This window comes from Echinops telfairi, unplaced genomic scaffold (assembly GCF_000313985.2).
Source record: "Echinops telfairi isolate 266 unplaced genomic scaffold, ASM31398v2 ScPeMD7_3;HRSCAF=10, whole genome shotgun sequence".
In the NCBI taxonomy this organism is placed as follows: domain Eukaryota; kingdom Metazoa; phylum Chordata; class Mammalia; order Afrosoricida; family Tenrecidae; genus Echinops; species Echinops telfairi.
The window spans coordinates 359,126-373,454 of NW_022103899.1; the positions used below are offsets into that span (position 1 = coordinate 359,126).

General features: G+C 44.3%; 1 protein-coding gene across 2 annotated transcripts in view; it reads right to left on the reverse strand.

Annotated features, from left to right (window-relative positions):
* CHN1 (chimerin 1) overlaps positions 1–14,329 on the reverse strand; it is an 89,047-nt gene that overhangs the window by 30,405 nt on the left and 44,313 nt on the right. For both annotated transcript variants that reach the window (XM_045294755.1, XM_004701436.2), the window contains one exon: positions 1,414–1,498. In XM_045294755.1, coding sequence (XP_045150690.1) covers positions 1,414–1,498 — 85 coding nt within the window. The remainder of the gene's footprint in view (positions 1–1,413; positions 1,499–14,329) is intronic.

Genomic DNA, 14,329 nt, shown 5'->3' on the forward strand with positions numbered 1-14,329 from the left:
AGTTAACTGAATGAAGAGACCCTATTTCCAATCAGTCACATCCAAGGGACAATGGAGTTTAGGGCTTCTACATAGCTTTTGCCATACTGAGAAATACATCTGCACAGTTCAAAGCCAACACGTTTGGGATTATTACCATAGGCCTCGGGGCGGGGATGTCCTTGGGTGGGTTTGGCCAGGATGTAGGCCTGGCGTTCCTGATTGTGTGCCTTAGTGAGGCGAAGGGAATCATAAATGAAGAAAGGTGACTTGGAACATGCCCAGGCAATGAACCTTGCACCTTGCTCTATAAAGAAAATGCAATTTAAAAGTATGAAAAAAATCAGACCCGGGAAGTTCTGCAGATGATGGGCACGCAAAATAAAAATCCCGGCTAGAAATCATGCTACAAAAGAAAAGATTTTTACAGTGGTAACTTGGACAGAAGGACCAAAGTCACTGTTTTGAGATATTTTATTCTTAGTAAATTCTCTAATGTACAGTTTCACTCTAAGAGGCATGCAAAAAAGCTTATTTTATGGCTGTACAATTCAAACAGCAAAAGGTAACCCCTATATTTAAAATTTAGATGCTTGTTTTTAAGTGCATGCCAGAATTGAGAGTAGTCTGATTAAGGGTTAGTACCAATATAACTATTCTATATGAGTTGATTTCACACCATGTGCAGAACCACTTTATCTTCTGAAGTAGTTCAATATATCCCTAAATGAGTTCCTTCTTCATGTGTAAATCTCAGAAAGTTTTTACTATGGCCATGGCTTCATAAAAGGATTTAGTATACTCAAGACCTCACAGCGGCCCAAAGAAAGCACTGGTCACAGGTAGTTTTAGGGACTGCAGGCAACAGCGAGGAAGATACACGCATGTGTTTTTGAAGCTCCAGTTCGATTTCACAGAAAGTCAGTGTGGCCATTCCAGCCTAACAAGTTATCTTTAAAATTCCGTTTCCAAGGCAACAATCAAGAGATTCCTGTACACTGCTTTTTTCTTTTTTTAAATAGAAATCCTTTTGACAATTTTACTTACTGTAACAGCAAAGGCAGGTGCTAAGTATGACTGTCTTGCTTTAATCTTCTTTTATCAGAATTTGGGGGAAGCCGTTGACCTCTTCGTTTCATGGCCTAGTATCAGGTCCCCAGTTTGTTTTTTCCCCCCATTAGATCATTTTTATTTAATTATGAAAGATTAAAATATATCCGGACAGATTACATTCCGACGTGTTACAACAATTTACACCGTTGTCACCCTCGACTGCTTTGATCACGTGCCAGTCGGCTAAGGGCAGACAAAATCGGACTGATATTCCCAGTGGAGGCCTGGAGATCTAGTCCAGCTCACGTGTGTAAGTACGCCGGCCCAGGCTCAGCCCCCCACGTGTGCACGCCCGTGATGAGATGGGGAAAGGGCTCTTACCTGCGCATTTCACCCCCTGAGCAATGAGCCCCCACATGAAGTTGGCACAGTATTCACACCAGTGCGGCCCTCGGAAGGTATGGACCTGGAAGAGAACAGAGGTAAAGTCGAGGGGGTGAACCGGGGGCGGGTGAGGAGGCACTGACGGACCACGGACCATGATCGGTCCCGAAGAGGCAACACGGTTGCATTCAGGAGCAACCTCGGCTGAGGAGAACTGAGAAGCAGGTTCAGTTCTTTCCTGGCCATGATTTAACTTCCTCGTGGTTTTAGAAACAGCCACGATCAAACAAGTATTTTGTGGTTTGCTTTTGAAAACCATTTCCACCGCAAGAGTTTTCCAATGGCTCCCCTCGGGCCACACGAAGCTTCGTGTAAGCCGTGCACAAAGACTGAAGGAGGGGAGAGGTAGTTTAGAGTACACCGTGGGCCCTGCGGGATGCTGTCAAATGACCCCTCCCTTTCCTGTGGCCACAGCTAGTCACAGACAGGAAAGACACCTCTTATGGACGGGTCACAACCAGATCATCAAAACAGGTCCATTTCTGTTTAAAATGGTTTTGTTCTTGGTATGTTAACATGTTAACAAAGAAAATGGATTTCATTTTAGAAACCAGAAGCATCAGTTCACCAGAAAACCCGTTTGAATACAGCAGTTGTTCATGAATTATTCCAGCTCGCACAGGTTGTACTGCATTTGTCCCTGGGATGGAAAGAAATCCACAGGGAAGAAAATATTCAAACAAGGAGAGACCGTACACATTCCCGTGTAGGATACAGACGGCATTCTAGCTCCAGTCAGATGATGGAGACATATGGGTGGAATACAGAAGCAATGAAGCTAGGCGTTAACTATTAAATCTTAAAAGGAAAAAAAAGTAAACCCTGAATATGGTCAGTAACAATTTCAGTTTTCTAAGTCAATACTGGTCGTAAATGTACTAAGGAAAAGTGTACTAAGTGAAATGTACTAAGTGAAAAGGAAAGGGAGAAACGCAAAACAGTCCTTTTCCTGCATCAAATAAGTTTCCTAGAGATGACTTATCTGTCCTCCTGCAGAAGACAGACAACTAAGAAGGAAAAATCACAGTGATTATTTTGGTTCCAACAGAAATATTTTCCCAAATTAAAGAAACCTGCAGCGGAGATGGTCCATTTCTACCACTAATATATTCAAAGAGATGGTAGATACCACATCAATCACTTTGATCAGTGCTTCTTAGCTCTTTAAACTTAAAGATGAGTGTAAGCCATGTTCTCTGTTAAGGAAAAAAACCACAACATGCCTATTAAATGTGACAATCCAGTGATTACAAGATAATTCCCAATGTAAGAGATACTAAAATGTCTTAAAGAAAGCACATATTACCATTAAGGAAACAATTGATCAGAATTCAAATATGCAATGATAGATAAAATACCCATATAAGGTTGTCACGGCTAAGCCAGGTTTCCTTCCAGTCGGGCATGTGCTTGTGACGCTGGTCACTGCCAAGTGGGCTAGAATACAAACTGGTATGTGGATTCTCAGAAAGTAGGCCACAATCCTATCGATGCTTTTCATGGAAACTTGTCAGGAACGCAGATACAGTTGCTTCTAGATTTTCGATGATGTTTAGAGGCAGTAAAGTGAAAGCATTTCCTGGTGTTGCAGAAGTAGAAACCCAAGCTCAGCATTCAGAAGCTCCGTGATGCCTCTGCGTCCATCCGTCCGTGTTCCCAGAGGGAATTGAGCCGGGGGAAGATATGCGGCCTTGTCTTTCCCCGGCTGGGACCAGCTAAAGTCTCCGAGAGCCCTGACTCATAAACAGAGTCATGGAGTCACGAGCTAGCTAGTGACTCATTACTTTTAGGAAATGTCTTTAGGGCATAAACTGGATTATGGGCTACGGAATAATCCAGCACCACTTACTTGGTAAAGTTCATAAAATTACAATGGGAGTCTGGAGGAATTCCCAGGGGTGATTCTGAGTCTTATGATACACTTAAGTGATGACAAAGAGTCTGAAAAGTTACACTGGGAGAGCAGAAACGGAGTCAGTGGCATGAAATAACTTAAACAAACGGGATCTCGGCGCACAGCACGCAGCGTGGAGACACCATAATAAAACCTGCTCGTATTAATGGATGTGGCATTTTGAAAACCGTGGGCCATTTCTTCATACTGTGTGAGCTGAAAAAGGGGTTCTAAGGGACCGAAGCAAGGTAATTAACAAATTAACCAATCAGGTTTACTCTGACTCCATGTGTGTCTGAGCAGATCTATGCTCCACTGGGCTGTCTTTCATTTTAATCAGGCCTTAACTTTTGTCGTTGTTGAGAAGATGTACAAACGAACATATACCAACTCCACCATTTCTACACATGCAATTCTGTGACTGTCATTGCATTCTTAAGTTGTGCAGCCATTCCACCTCCTACTCTGAGTTCATCTTTCCCAACGAACATAAATGTGTTACTTCCAAGTGGCTGTTGTCAATCTGATTCCATATAGAGACAAACCAAGTAAAAATAAGACACAATGCGCAAGGCAATCATTGTGAGTTAAGCTAAACCATTAATTGGTTTTAAGAAGATTTTAGGGGATGTTTTTAGTTTAAAGTTTAAAGATGATCTCAGGTCGTTAGGCCCAGGAATTCATACAGCTTCCATGGCTCCCTCCAGAAGGCTTAACGTTTGGGAGAATTTAAAGTTGTGTTATCCACCCCTCCCCCACCTGCCGCCCCTTTGATCAGGATTCTTCTACAGAATCTTTGATCAAAGAGTTCAGTAAGGTAGTCAAGCACCATCCACTTCTTCGGGTCTTATAGCAAAGGAAGCAGTCCTCTGTGAAGGCCGTGAGCTACTTAGTTCATATCCTCCCCCTGCCTTGACTCCTCCCTGGTGAATAGACACCCACTGTCCTTGGAAGGCTGCTCCACGGTGGTTTCGATGGCTGGTTGGTAGGAAGGACATCACCACACCTTTCTTCCAGATACTCTCGAGTAGTCCCAAGTGCCCACATTTTCAGTTAGCAGCCCAGGAGCACACATTTATCTCACAAAACAGTCTTTAGAAATTGTCATTTAGACATCTCATTCCTGGATAGCTTTTGATGATATCCTCAGCCACTTGGGGCTGATTATTATTATTTTTAAACTGCTTAGAATGCAGCTTAAGTAGTTCAGCAGGGAGCTATTCTAGAAATAGGCCTGGCAGCACTAGACATTTATTAACCTTTTGTTTGCCCAGGATTTTACTGGGTTCCCATTTTAATTTTTATACCTAAAATTTAAATTTCCTTTGCTTTTCTGACCTCTTTGAGTCTGGATTGTATGCGATAGCATTAAAACTCGACTGATCCCATTACCATTGAGTTGATTTTATAGGGTTTCTGAGGCTGTTAGCCTTTATGGGAGCTGGTGGGGTTGAAAGGCCGACCCTTTGGGTAGCAGTCCAACGCTTACCGAGAGTGCCACCACAGCTCCTCTGACAACCGCAGTAGACACCCATTGAGTTGACAGCTATAGCCTAAGAAGGCCAGAACCCAAGGGTCTGGAGAATAAGAGCCGAGAGACGTCTATCTAGAAAGGATTTCAAGAGTCACAGAACGGAAGGCAGGAAAGCTACAAACTAGTGTTCATACAGAGGAGAGAGACTGTTAAGAAACAGGTTAATTTCCTGAAGCCAGCTTGTGCTACCCGCCAGAGAATCAATTTTAAATTTTCTGGAAATTTCCAAGCCAAGTATTAAGTAGAGTCAGTGTTAAAAGTTGAAGTATATAAACTCATAATTAATTATATGAAAAGCAAGTTAATGATGTTAAAAACTCATCACTTCTTAAAACAAACAAATGAAACACAGATAGCTATTTCATCCATTCATCATGTTATTTATTCATAAATATTTATTAAGGGATGAGACATACAGAGATAAAACCAGTATGGGCTCAAGGAATTCACAGTGGGGCTCTCCCATTAAGTACAGTGTGAAATTTCTCTAATGAAAGTGTTTGCAAAGTGGGAGGGGCGTTGTGGGGGTGGGGGGAGCGCTATTTAGGTTCGGAAACAACCCATGGTGTAGAAATTTGGTGTAGAAATTGTTGAGCGGGAACCTGTCTTGTCTCGCATGTTAATACTGAAAATCCAACAAAACATTTTGAGAGAGAGCGAGAGGGAGGAGGAAGAGACAATGTGGCAGCTGCAGTAATCCAGGCACACGGTCCCATAGCATGAGCAGAACCAGCCAGGTGAGCTGACTGGGCCCCTGAGTGGAATGGTGGCTGTGCTGGTACTGGCAGTACTGGTGAGGGAGGCAGGCCCATTGGGAAAGGCTGCTTCCGGTGAATCAAAGGCACCACAGCTGAGAGGGTGCTTGGGGCATTGGGAGAACTGCCAGGCGTCTGTAAGCATGGTGGTGGGAGCTTGGCAGGGCTGGAGACCAGAGGCAGGACTCGCCTTTCCCACTTTCCCACGGCTGGCCACTCTACCGTGCCTGCTGAGCGAGTGCGACCATTGGAGGTGTCTATGGAGAGGGACAGGGCTGGAGGACTGGCCGTCCAGGTAATCATTTTGGTGAATGGACCCTGAACACAGGTGGTGGAGCTAGGCAGAGACAGGGAAGCTACTCAGGAAGCAGGCCCAGTGCCATCGGAACAGTGGAACCGGCCAGGTGAAGAAGAGAAGACTCTACGCTGTCTTATGCTTTTAATAAAATGGACGTGAAAAAAACGCTAATGGCCTCAAATTTTTATTTCCGCAAGTCTGATTTTTTCATTTGCGTACTCCGTGGCTGGCAGCTTTCTCTCCTTCCCGTTCACTACTGCCCACTTTTCCAATGGCCGATTCTTACAAACTAGAAAAGCTGGTAAGTGAACTGCTAGCACTGGTTGTAAATCAAGAAATGGTACCCTCTTTCTTCCTGCTTGAAGGCCTTTATAAAACAAGACCTTACGGTTGCAAAGGTCAGGCTAATAAGCTGTGATTTCGTGATGAACGAGTTAAGGATTAGCATCTTACTCCAGGCGTTATACCCAATTTGACTTCAATTAGTGAGTGGGTCCTAGAGGCAGAAGGCAGCCTGTTTTGGGTGTTTACTGTATGAACTTAATAATGTGTGCGGGTTTTGTAAGATGGGAAAACCAAACCCCAAACCAAGTTCACTGTCATCAAGTGGATTCCAACTCATAGCGACCCTGTGGGGCAGGGTAGAACTGTGCCTGGAACTCTGGACAGGAGGAGAAAGCGTCCGCTTTCTGCCTTTCTCTAGGAGCAGAAGGGACGGATTCCAGACAGCACTCTTCTTGCCCTTAGAGTTACTCTGAGCCAATCACTTGATCAATTTAAGGATAAAGAATTCCTTTGGGGAGAATATTTGGGTGGCAATCTAATTCCAACAAGCAGTTACCGTCAGGAGATCATATTATGCGTGAAGGTGAGGGTGTTTTTATGGGCCATCTCCACAGCTCGGCAAATGAGAGTGCCAAAGGGCACAGCGTGGGTTAGATCTTCATGAACAGACACAACTATCTAGCCGTAACGCTGCTTCTCCTGAGCAACTGGACACAAGACAACGTCATTACCAGGTGTTTGAGACTGCTTTTCACCTGGACACGTTCCTTTCGTGCATCTACGGTGATCTCACCTTAGAAACAGGTGGGATTGCTGAATGGCTCTCCATTAGTCTCATCACAGAGGAGGGACTGGCGAGAACCCTAGGAGGCTGGAAAGGGTTGACTGGCTAGGGAATGGTGGCCTACTGAGAAGCTCAAGTGGCGCAAGCCAAGTGTCACGTGTCTTCTGGGGCCCGACTGAGGTCAACAACGAAGTCATCCTTAACCGAACCTGCTGTCATGTCACGCCATGCCCAGGACTCTGGCTGTGTGAGAACATTAACGCTCTGCTTCTCATTGTGTTTCTGGCATCATCTCTTTGGTCCATGTGCTAACCACGGACATAGCAGAGGCCATCCGTGCGGTGCACAGATGATGACGACACCAGACGCCATTAGCTGTTTGCACCCGAAAGCCCACCTTTGGAAACAACCACAAGCACACACAGTCAAAGAGCAGGCGTGCGAAACGGCTGCAGACAGCGCTGCGGTGACATGAACACTGGGGAAATGGCATTCTGCTCGGGAAGGCAGCCGGGACCTCTTAGTGGAAGCTCTCCAGCCTGGCAGGTGACGACGACGGGAAGGGCACAGATGACCATCATCAAAGAGAAAGGAAGGTAGACAGGCAGCAGTGGGCCCGGAGAGCCGTTTCCTCTTCATCCATTTTTAGTCTAGGCAATTAGGATGTTTGACGCGACCATTTGAGATTCATCTAAGTAGTCTTAAATTTTGTTGATCCAAAAGATTTGAAGCTTAGGCTTTTTGCCGCGTCCATTTAAATGTTTTGATTTATTCCATTAATCATGAAAAGATAATGCATCGGCACTGTCTGTGATCACTAGCAGCAAATTATGAAATCTAGAAAGTGTTCCTTGCACTGGCGCGTGCGTGTATGTACTTAAAACAGGAGAGTCTTTAGTATCCAGACTGATGGTTTCTTTAAATCGAGTCAAAACTAACAGTGACCTTAAACCTCTTGAGGAACATTCTGGGTTCACATCAGCCACCAACACAGACCTTATGCTGGTGTGCTTCGCTCCTCTTGCCCGGATTGACCCCGTGTGTAATGTGGCATCCACGGAGGAGAGGTAAGGGGCGTGCACCGTGCCCTTGCTGAACAGCTGTAAGCAGGGTGTGGAGTTGGTAAGGGCCTACCATAGGAGGAGAGCACACCCACTGGGCGGCAGTCCACCGAGGACGTGGGGAGGGGGGGCCCACTGGCTGACCTGTGAAGAGGCCCAGGTGCTTATATAATGGCCTCCACCACTAGTTGCTACCGCTGATCGTGCTGGGAGAATATCTGCAGGGTATCCATGAGTTACATACTTAACCATCCAAGCAGTTAACAAAGTCAGAAGCATCGCTCTGAGCAGATGACAAATGATAGAAAATTGGTGGCCTAATGTTTCACGAGTGAGAAAAATAAAACGTTCCCAACGGAGGGAGATACGGCAAAGTGTACTGGATATCCATTAGCCGTACTATAATCCATTGCTGTTGTTAGCTGAGGTCAACTTCTAGTGCAGCAGAAGGGGGAGAGGCCCGGTCCTGGCCATCCTCACAACGGCGGGCTGGAGCCCACTGATGCAGCCACCTTGCCGATTCATCTCAGTGAAGGTCTCCCTGTTGGTCACTGAATCCTCACGCAGGATGACCTTTCCCAGGGACTGTTCTCTCCAGATAACGTGACCCAAGTTTGTGAGACAAATTTCACCAGCCTCACTTCTAAGGAGCATTCTGGCTGTACTTCTTCGCACCCAGAAGTGTTAGCCAGAGCGGTCCACAGCACTTTCAACAGTCTTCACCAACACCGTAGTAGTTCAAGTGCATCAGTTGTGCTGCGGTCTTCCTTCCTCACTGCCTGGCTCTCCCGTGCACAGGAGGTGTGAACATACCCTGACTTGGGTCAGGTGCACCATAGTCCTCAAACCTCTTCAACACTGCAAACCGGTCTTTCGGTGCAGATCTGCCCAATGAATCCGTCCTTTGATTTCTTGACTGTGGATTGTGGATCTAAATAAGATGAGATCCTTGACAACGTACATCTTTTTGTTGTTCATTGATGCAGTTGTGAGAATTTTCGTTTTCTGTACATTGAGGGATAATCCAAACTGAAGGCCAGACAGCCTTTGATCTTCATCACTACGTGCTTCCAGTACTCTTTACTTTCAGCAAGCAAGGCTGTGTCAAACAAATGATGTCTCCTTAAATATTGGCCATAACTACTGATGATCACCAAGGCAAGGATAGAATTCAACACTAATCCCCATGAAGAGCATTATGAACATGACTGTTACTGATTAGTCCACGAAACAACAGAGATGAACCATCTCAGCTCAACTCACTGCCATCAAGTTGGTTCGTACTGACAGCGCCCCTGCAGAAGGGTTAAAACTGCCCCGTGGCCTTCCACAACAGTAACTCTTTACTGGAACAGAAAGCCTCATGTTTCTCCCTTGGAATGGCTGGTGGTTTCAAACTGCTGACGCTGTGGTTAGCAGACCAACACATAACCCACTTTGCTACCAGGGCTCCTTTACACACAAGTAGAACAAATAATAAATGACCATTTCCAATCACAACACATTCACTATAATTGTATAAAGGATTGTATCAATGTAGCTTAATTTCTTTATGGCTTCCTAACGATCCTTCTTCCCCCTCCTATTCCCCCATGACATACCCCAAACCAAGTACCCTAGCGAGAGAGTTAATGAGACACAAATAAATGAATTTACTTGATCAGATCCATATTTTTCTTGGAATACAAAATCCAGTTTCTGGTGTTAAAATATGTTCTGTTTTAAGCTGACAGAAACACCCATTTGAAACCCTGGAGTTGGGAAGTAGAGGCATTTCGATCTTAAAGAAAGCCTCTTATTTTTTTGTTCATGCTATAAGATACAGATTATATCATAGATACCAGTAAATAGGGCCCAATAATTAAAACTTCTCTCCATCTCAAAACATGAGTGTTTAAAGTTTACAGTCATGTGTTGCTTAGAAACACTCCATGGATAGCATATGATTTGGACATTGTAGGAACACCACTCTGCGGTCTGGTCCTGCTTTTTCTTTAAGCATCTCCAACAAGCTTCATGCCTCAGCAGGGTCCTGAGGTTCGCTTTTGCGAATCTCATTTTTTGTGAACTGCATATTTGGTTGGATTCATTCCCAGCTCTACTATTGAGCCCTGATGACCCAGGGGTTAAATCACATGGCTGCTAAGGGAAAGGTCAGTGGTCTGAAACCATGGCTCTCTACGAGGAAAATGTGGTGGTCTGACAGTCTTGAAAACCATATGGGGTGATTCTATTCAGTTATATAAGGTGGCTATAAGTCAGAATTGACCTGACAGTAGTGGATTTGTTTTGTTTTGCTTATTTTATTGGCTATTTAATGATAATCCTATTTCTTCTTCTTTTTAGATTTTGATGTAGGGTTTACAATAGACATTTTCAACACTGAATATACATTATTCATCTTTGAATAATATTATACAAGTTAACGTAAAGTACAAGAAACTTAAAACCGTGTACTTCCACTATCCTTGCCTATACTTTATGCTACCACTGTCATACAATATACTTGTAAGTATCATCCAAGTAATATATAACTATTTTTGCTTTAAAGAGTTAATCTTTAAAGATGAAGTATTAGACAGCATAGCATTGTTAAATTAGACAAGGTTAGAAAAATAAGAGATATAATTAAAAAACCAAAAAGACAAAATCCACTGCCATGGAGTTGATACTGACTCATAGCAACACAACATAGTGTCTTCAGGGAGCAGACAGCCTCTTTTTACTTCCACACAGCAGCTAGTGGGTTTGAACTACCAACCTTGTAGTTAGAAGCGGAACATCTAACCCTATAATTTTACAGATCTATTTCTATTCAATTACAAGATAAACAATTACAAAATAATACAAATTTACATAATACAAAATCATAATAATTACAAGATAAACAGGATTAAGGTCCAAGCGTCAATTAAACCTAGAAGGGGAGAGTGAATATATACTACAAGTGGTTTTCAAAGTTCCCTTTAAGTATCAACATGTCCCCAAGGTACAAAACCCCATCTTGACATTTAGATTATTACGTGGGCACACACACTCAAGGATGAAGAGCACTGAGCCTCGTGAAGGGGCCTTCTGTTCTGTAGTGCACATTCTTCCTATGGGCTTGAGTTCCTTAACTTGCTGTTGTGATAGTGTAGGAGTCACATGCTTGTCTTCGTCTCTATTCTGAGACAAACCTTGGGGCTTTCAAATCTTCTAAAGTTATCAAATCTTTCAGATGCTGAAAATAATCAACATCACATTTAACGTATCTGGCTGCCAGAGGGTCTCAAATTAGGGTATTGGGAGTGCATACGAATCAGGATCGGTTTTGGTGAGAGAAAACTAGGCTGTCTCGTAACCCAACCAAGCCGACTGTCATTGAGTCAATGCTGATTCATAGCAACCAAATACAGAGTAAATCTTTACAGGAGCAGACAGCCTCATCTTTCTCCCTTGGAGTGGCTGGTGGGTTTGAACTGCTGACCTTGCTGGTGAGCAGATCAATGCTTCCCAATAGTTTACCACCAGGTCTACTTAAGCTCTTAAGGTATTTAAAAGTACCAAACACTACACCTTGATTTCAGAGCCTGGCTTGAAGTTCTTCTTAATCTTTTAATTGGTGTGTGTATGTGTGTGTGTTTTAATTCCATGAAAGAAGCAGGACAACTTTTAATTCCACTAACAGCCCCCCAGGAGGAAAGAGAAACTTTCTCTCCCCAAATTTTAAACCGCTCTCCAAATATTTAAAGTCACACTTTGCAGGCTCATGTCTGGCAGAACAAGTACAGAGATCTTTTTAAACAACAACCATCTCATGTTATATTTATTTAAAGAATACGGAACCATCAAGGGCAGGGCATTATAATACCTACATACTATTGTTAAGTTATTGTGCATAAGCATCATTGTAAGCATCATTGTACCCATCATTGTACCCTCAGTATATTGATATTTGCTTTCTTTTCCGTCTGTTTGCAAATGTTCTGAGGCCAAGGATCATATATGACACAGTATCATAACCCTCACACATCTAGCAAAGTGCTATGCACAGAAGAGCTGTTCAATAAATCCTTGAGGGGCCAGTAAAAGGGAGATAGAGCACCTATGTGAGGGGGCTTCAAAAAAGTTCGTGGAGAAATTCCATTACTTTTTTAATTACACGTTTCCTCAAACTTTTTGAAGTCTCCTCAGAATGCTAATCGAGTGAGCTGCTTCAGTGCTGCTAACAGGACTCTGGGTTTTCTCTGAAGACTCGGCTCGTCTGTTCATCGCTGCGGTATCACATGTGGATTAAACCAGTCAATTCTGGGCCCACGTAGACATGGGAGGTGTCTTTGCTATAGATTTAGAGGCTGGAAAAGAGAGTCCCCAAGACAACATGGGTCTCCTACTCAAAACCTTTTCAAAAGACCTCTCGGGCTCACTCTGAGAGAAGCAACCAGAAGCATGTTATCTCGCTGCTTTACAAATGGTAGCTTACAAGAGCAAGGCGGTGCAATGCGGGGAAGCGGCATTTCAGAATCTGGGAAGTAATGACAGAATCGGGGACACTTTGACAACTCAGGGTCTGCTTGGTGAGAATGAAAGGTGGCCTATGCTTAAGTATGAAGTGGCTTCAAAAGGTTCATGGACAAACGGAATCAAAGGATAATGGCGCCCTTTTGTACAGTAGTTCCAATTCTTTCGTTTAGAAAATGGTGATGAAGAAGTACAAATAACTGCAAACAAGCCAGCAGGCCCCGTGTGGAATTCCTCCTTACAGATGAGGAGTGGTGGTAGCCATTCCAACGTGGTCTAGGTTTTCCCTGCAGGTGAGAGTCAGTGCCCCAGAAAGCAGCACCCCAGGGCTGAGCCTAGGTGAGGCCGGGCAGGGCAGAGGCCAGGGAGGAGTGCAGGAGAGGCGTGGGATCCTCTTGACCAACAGGAGCACCGGGTCATCGGGTCATCGCTTTGGGCTTCCACAGCATCCAAGGAGTACGAACCACCTAGCCAGTGCCACCGTGCCTCCTGGTCTCCCCAGGGTCCTGTCCAAGCTCCTGGTTTTCCCATGAGCCCTTTTTCAAATCTGGCAGCCTGGCAGAAAGAACGCCACTCCACTAGCCACAGGTCTTTGCTGTGTTTATCTTCCCTTTAATTGACCCACATTCAGAATAGGGAACTGTGGGTTTCTTACACACACACACACACACACACGTCTACTTAATTTCCTGTTTGAACTAGGAGTAATCTTTCCCTTTAGAAGGCCATGTTGGTCGGTCACAGGCGACAGACGCCAAGGTGAGTGACACGGATGGACGTGCCTCTTCCATTTTGCCATTCGCCTTTACTGCTCTCATACTCTAACTGGACTCAAACAGTCCTCAAGTTCCTAACAGGAGCACACCTTCCTCAATCAAATACCGTGTGACATGGTGAGACCTTGAATTTTATCTCATTTAGAAACTTAATAGGTATCGTCTTTAAAGCAAGCAAGCAAACAAAACATAGAAACAACCAGGTTTGAGGAGCATTAGAAAAATTGCTTTTTGCGCTAGAAATTTCCTGGTTGTATGCAGTGGTTTCAAAGTTACACCAAGCAAGGGCCCTCGTGCTGTACCGTGCATTCATTTCCTTGGCCACGCAACAAACCCTTTCTGAACAGACGAAGGGGTCTGGGGGGAGAGGGGCAAAAGAATGAAGGGAGGGGAGGGGAGGCCGGTGGGGATAGTTGGTGGGGATGAGACAAAGGAGGTGGTAGCTATACTTCCGGAATAAACGTGCCATCTCACAAACTGCTAATACAACTAGCTATTTAAAAGTCTCTCGTTTGTCATTTATTCTAGCTCCTTTTCATCTTGACATATTAGAAATTTGTCCCTAGATGGGCACTCATAAAGTTTATTCATACAAAATACAATAATTAATAAAGCTAGTGCTTCACAAAATCTCTCAAGCAGAGGGAATTTGAGAGCTGCGTGAATTTGGAAAGCACATGGTTTAACGTCAAGCCTATTTTTCTTTCTCCAATGGAAATGGAATCCAGGACCACAGAACCAAGGCCTTAGTTTGCCAGCAGCCTCTGAAGGAAGCCAAGGATCGTCTTCAGCAGAAAGGCTGTCGCCTGCAGAGCCCTCCACGTCATCACACAGCAGAAAGTCTGGTCTGTTTGCCATGGATGCCAGGTGCCGCTAGGAATTGGTTAATGAGACCTAGTGGCATAGTGGTTACGAGTTGGGCTGTGATCCTGAAGGTAAGTAGTTCGAAACCACCAGTGGCTC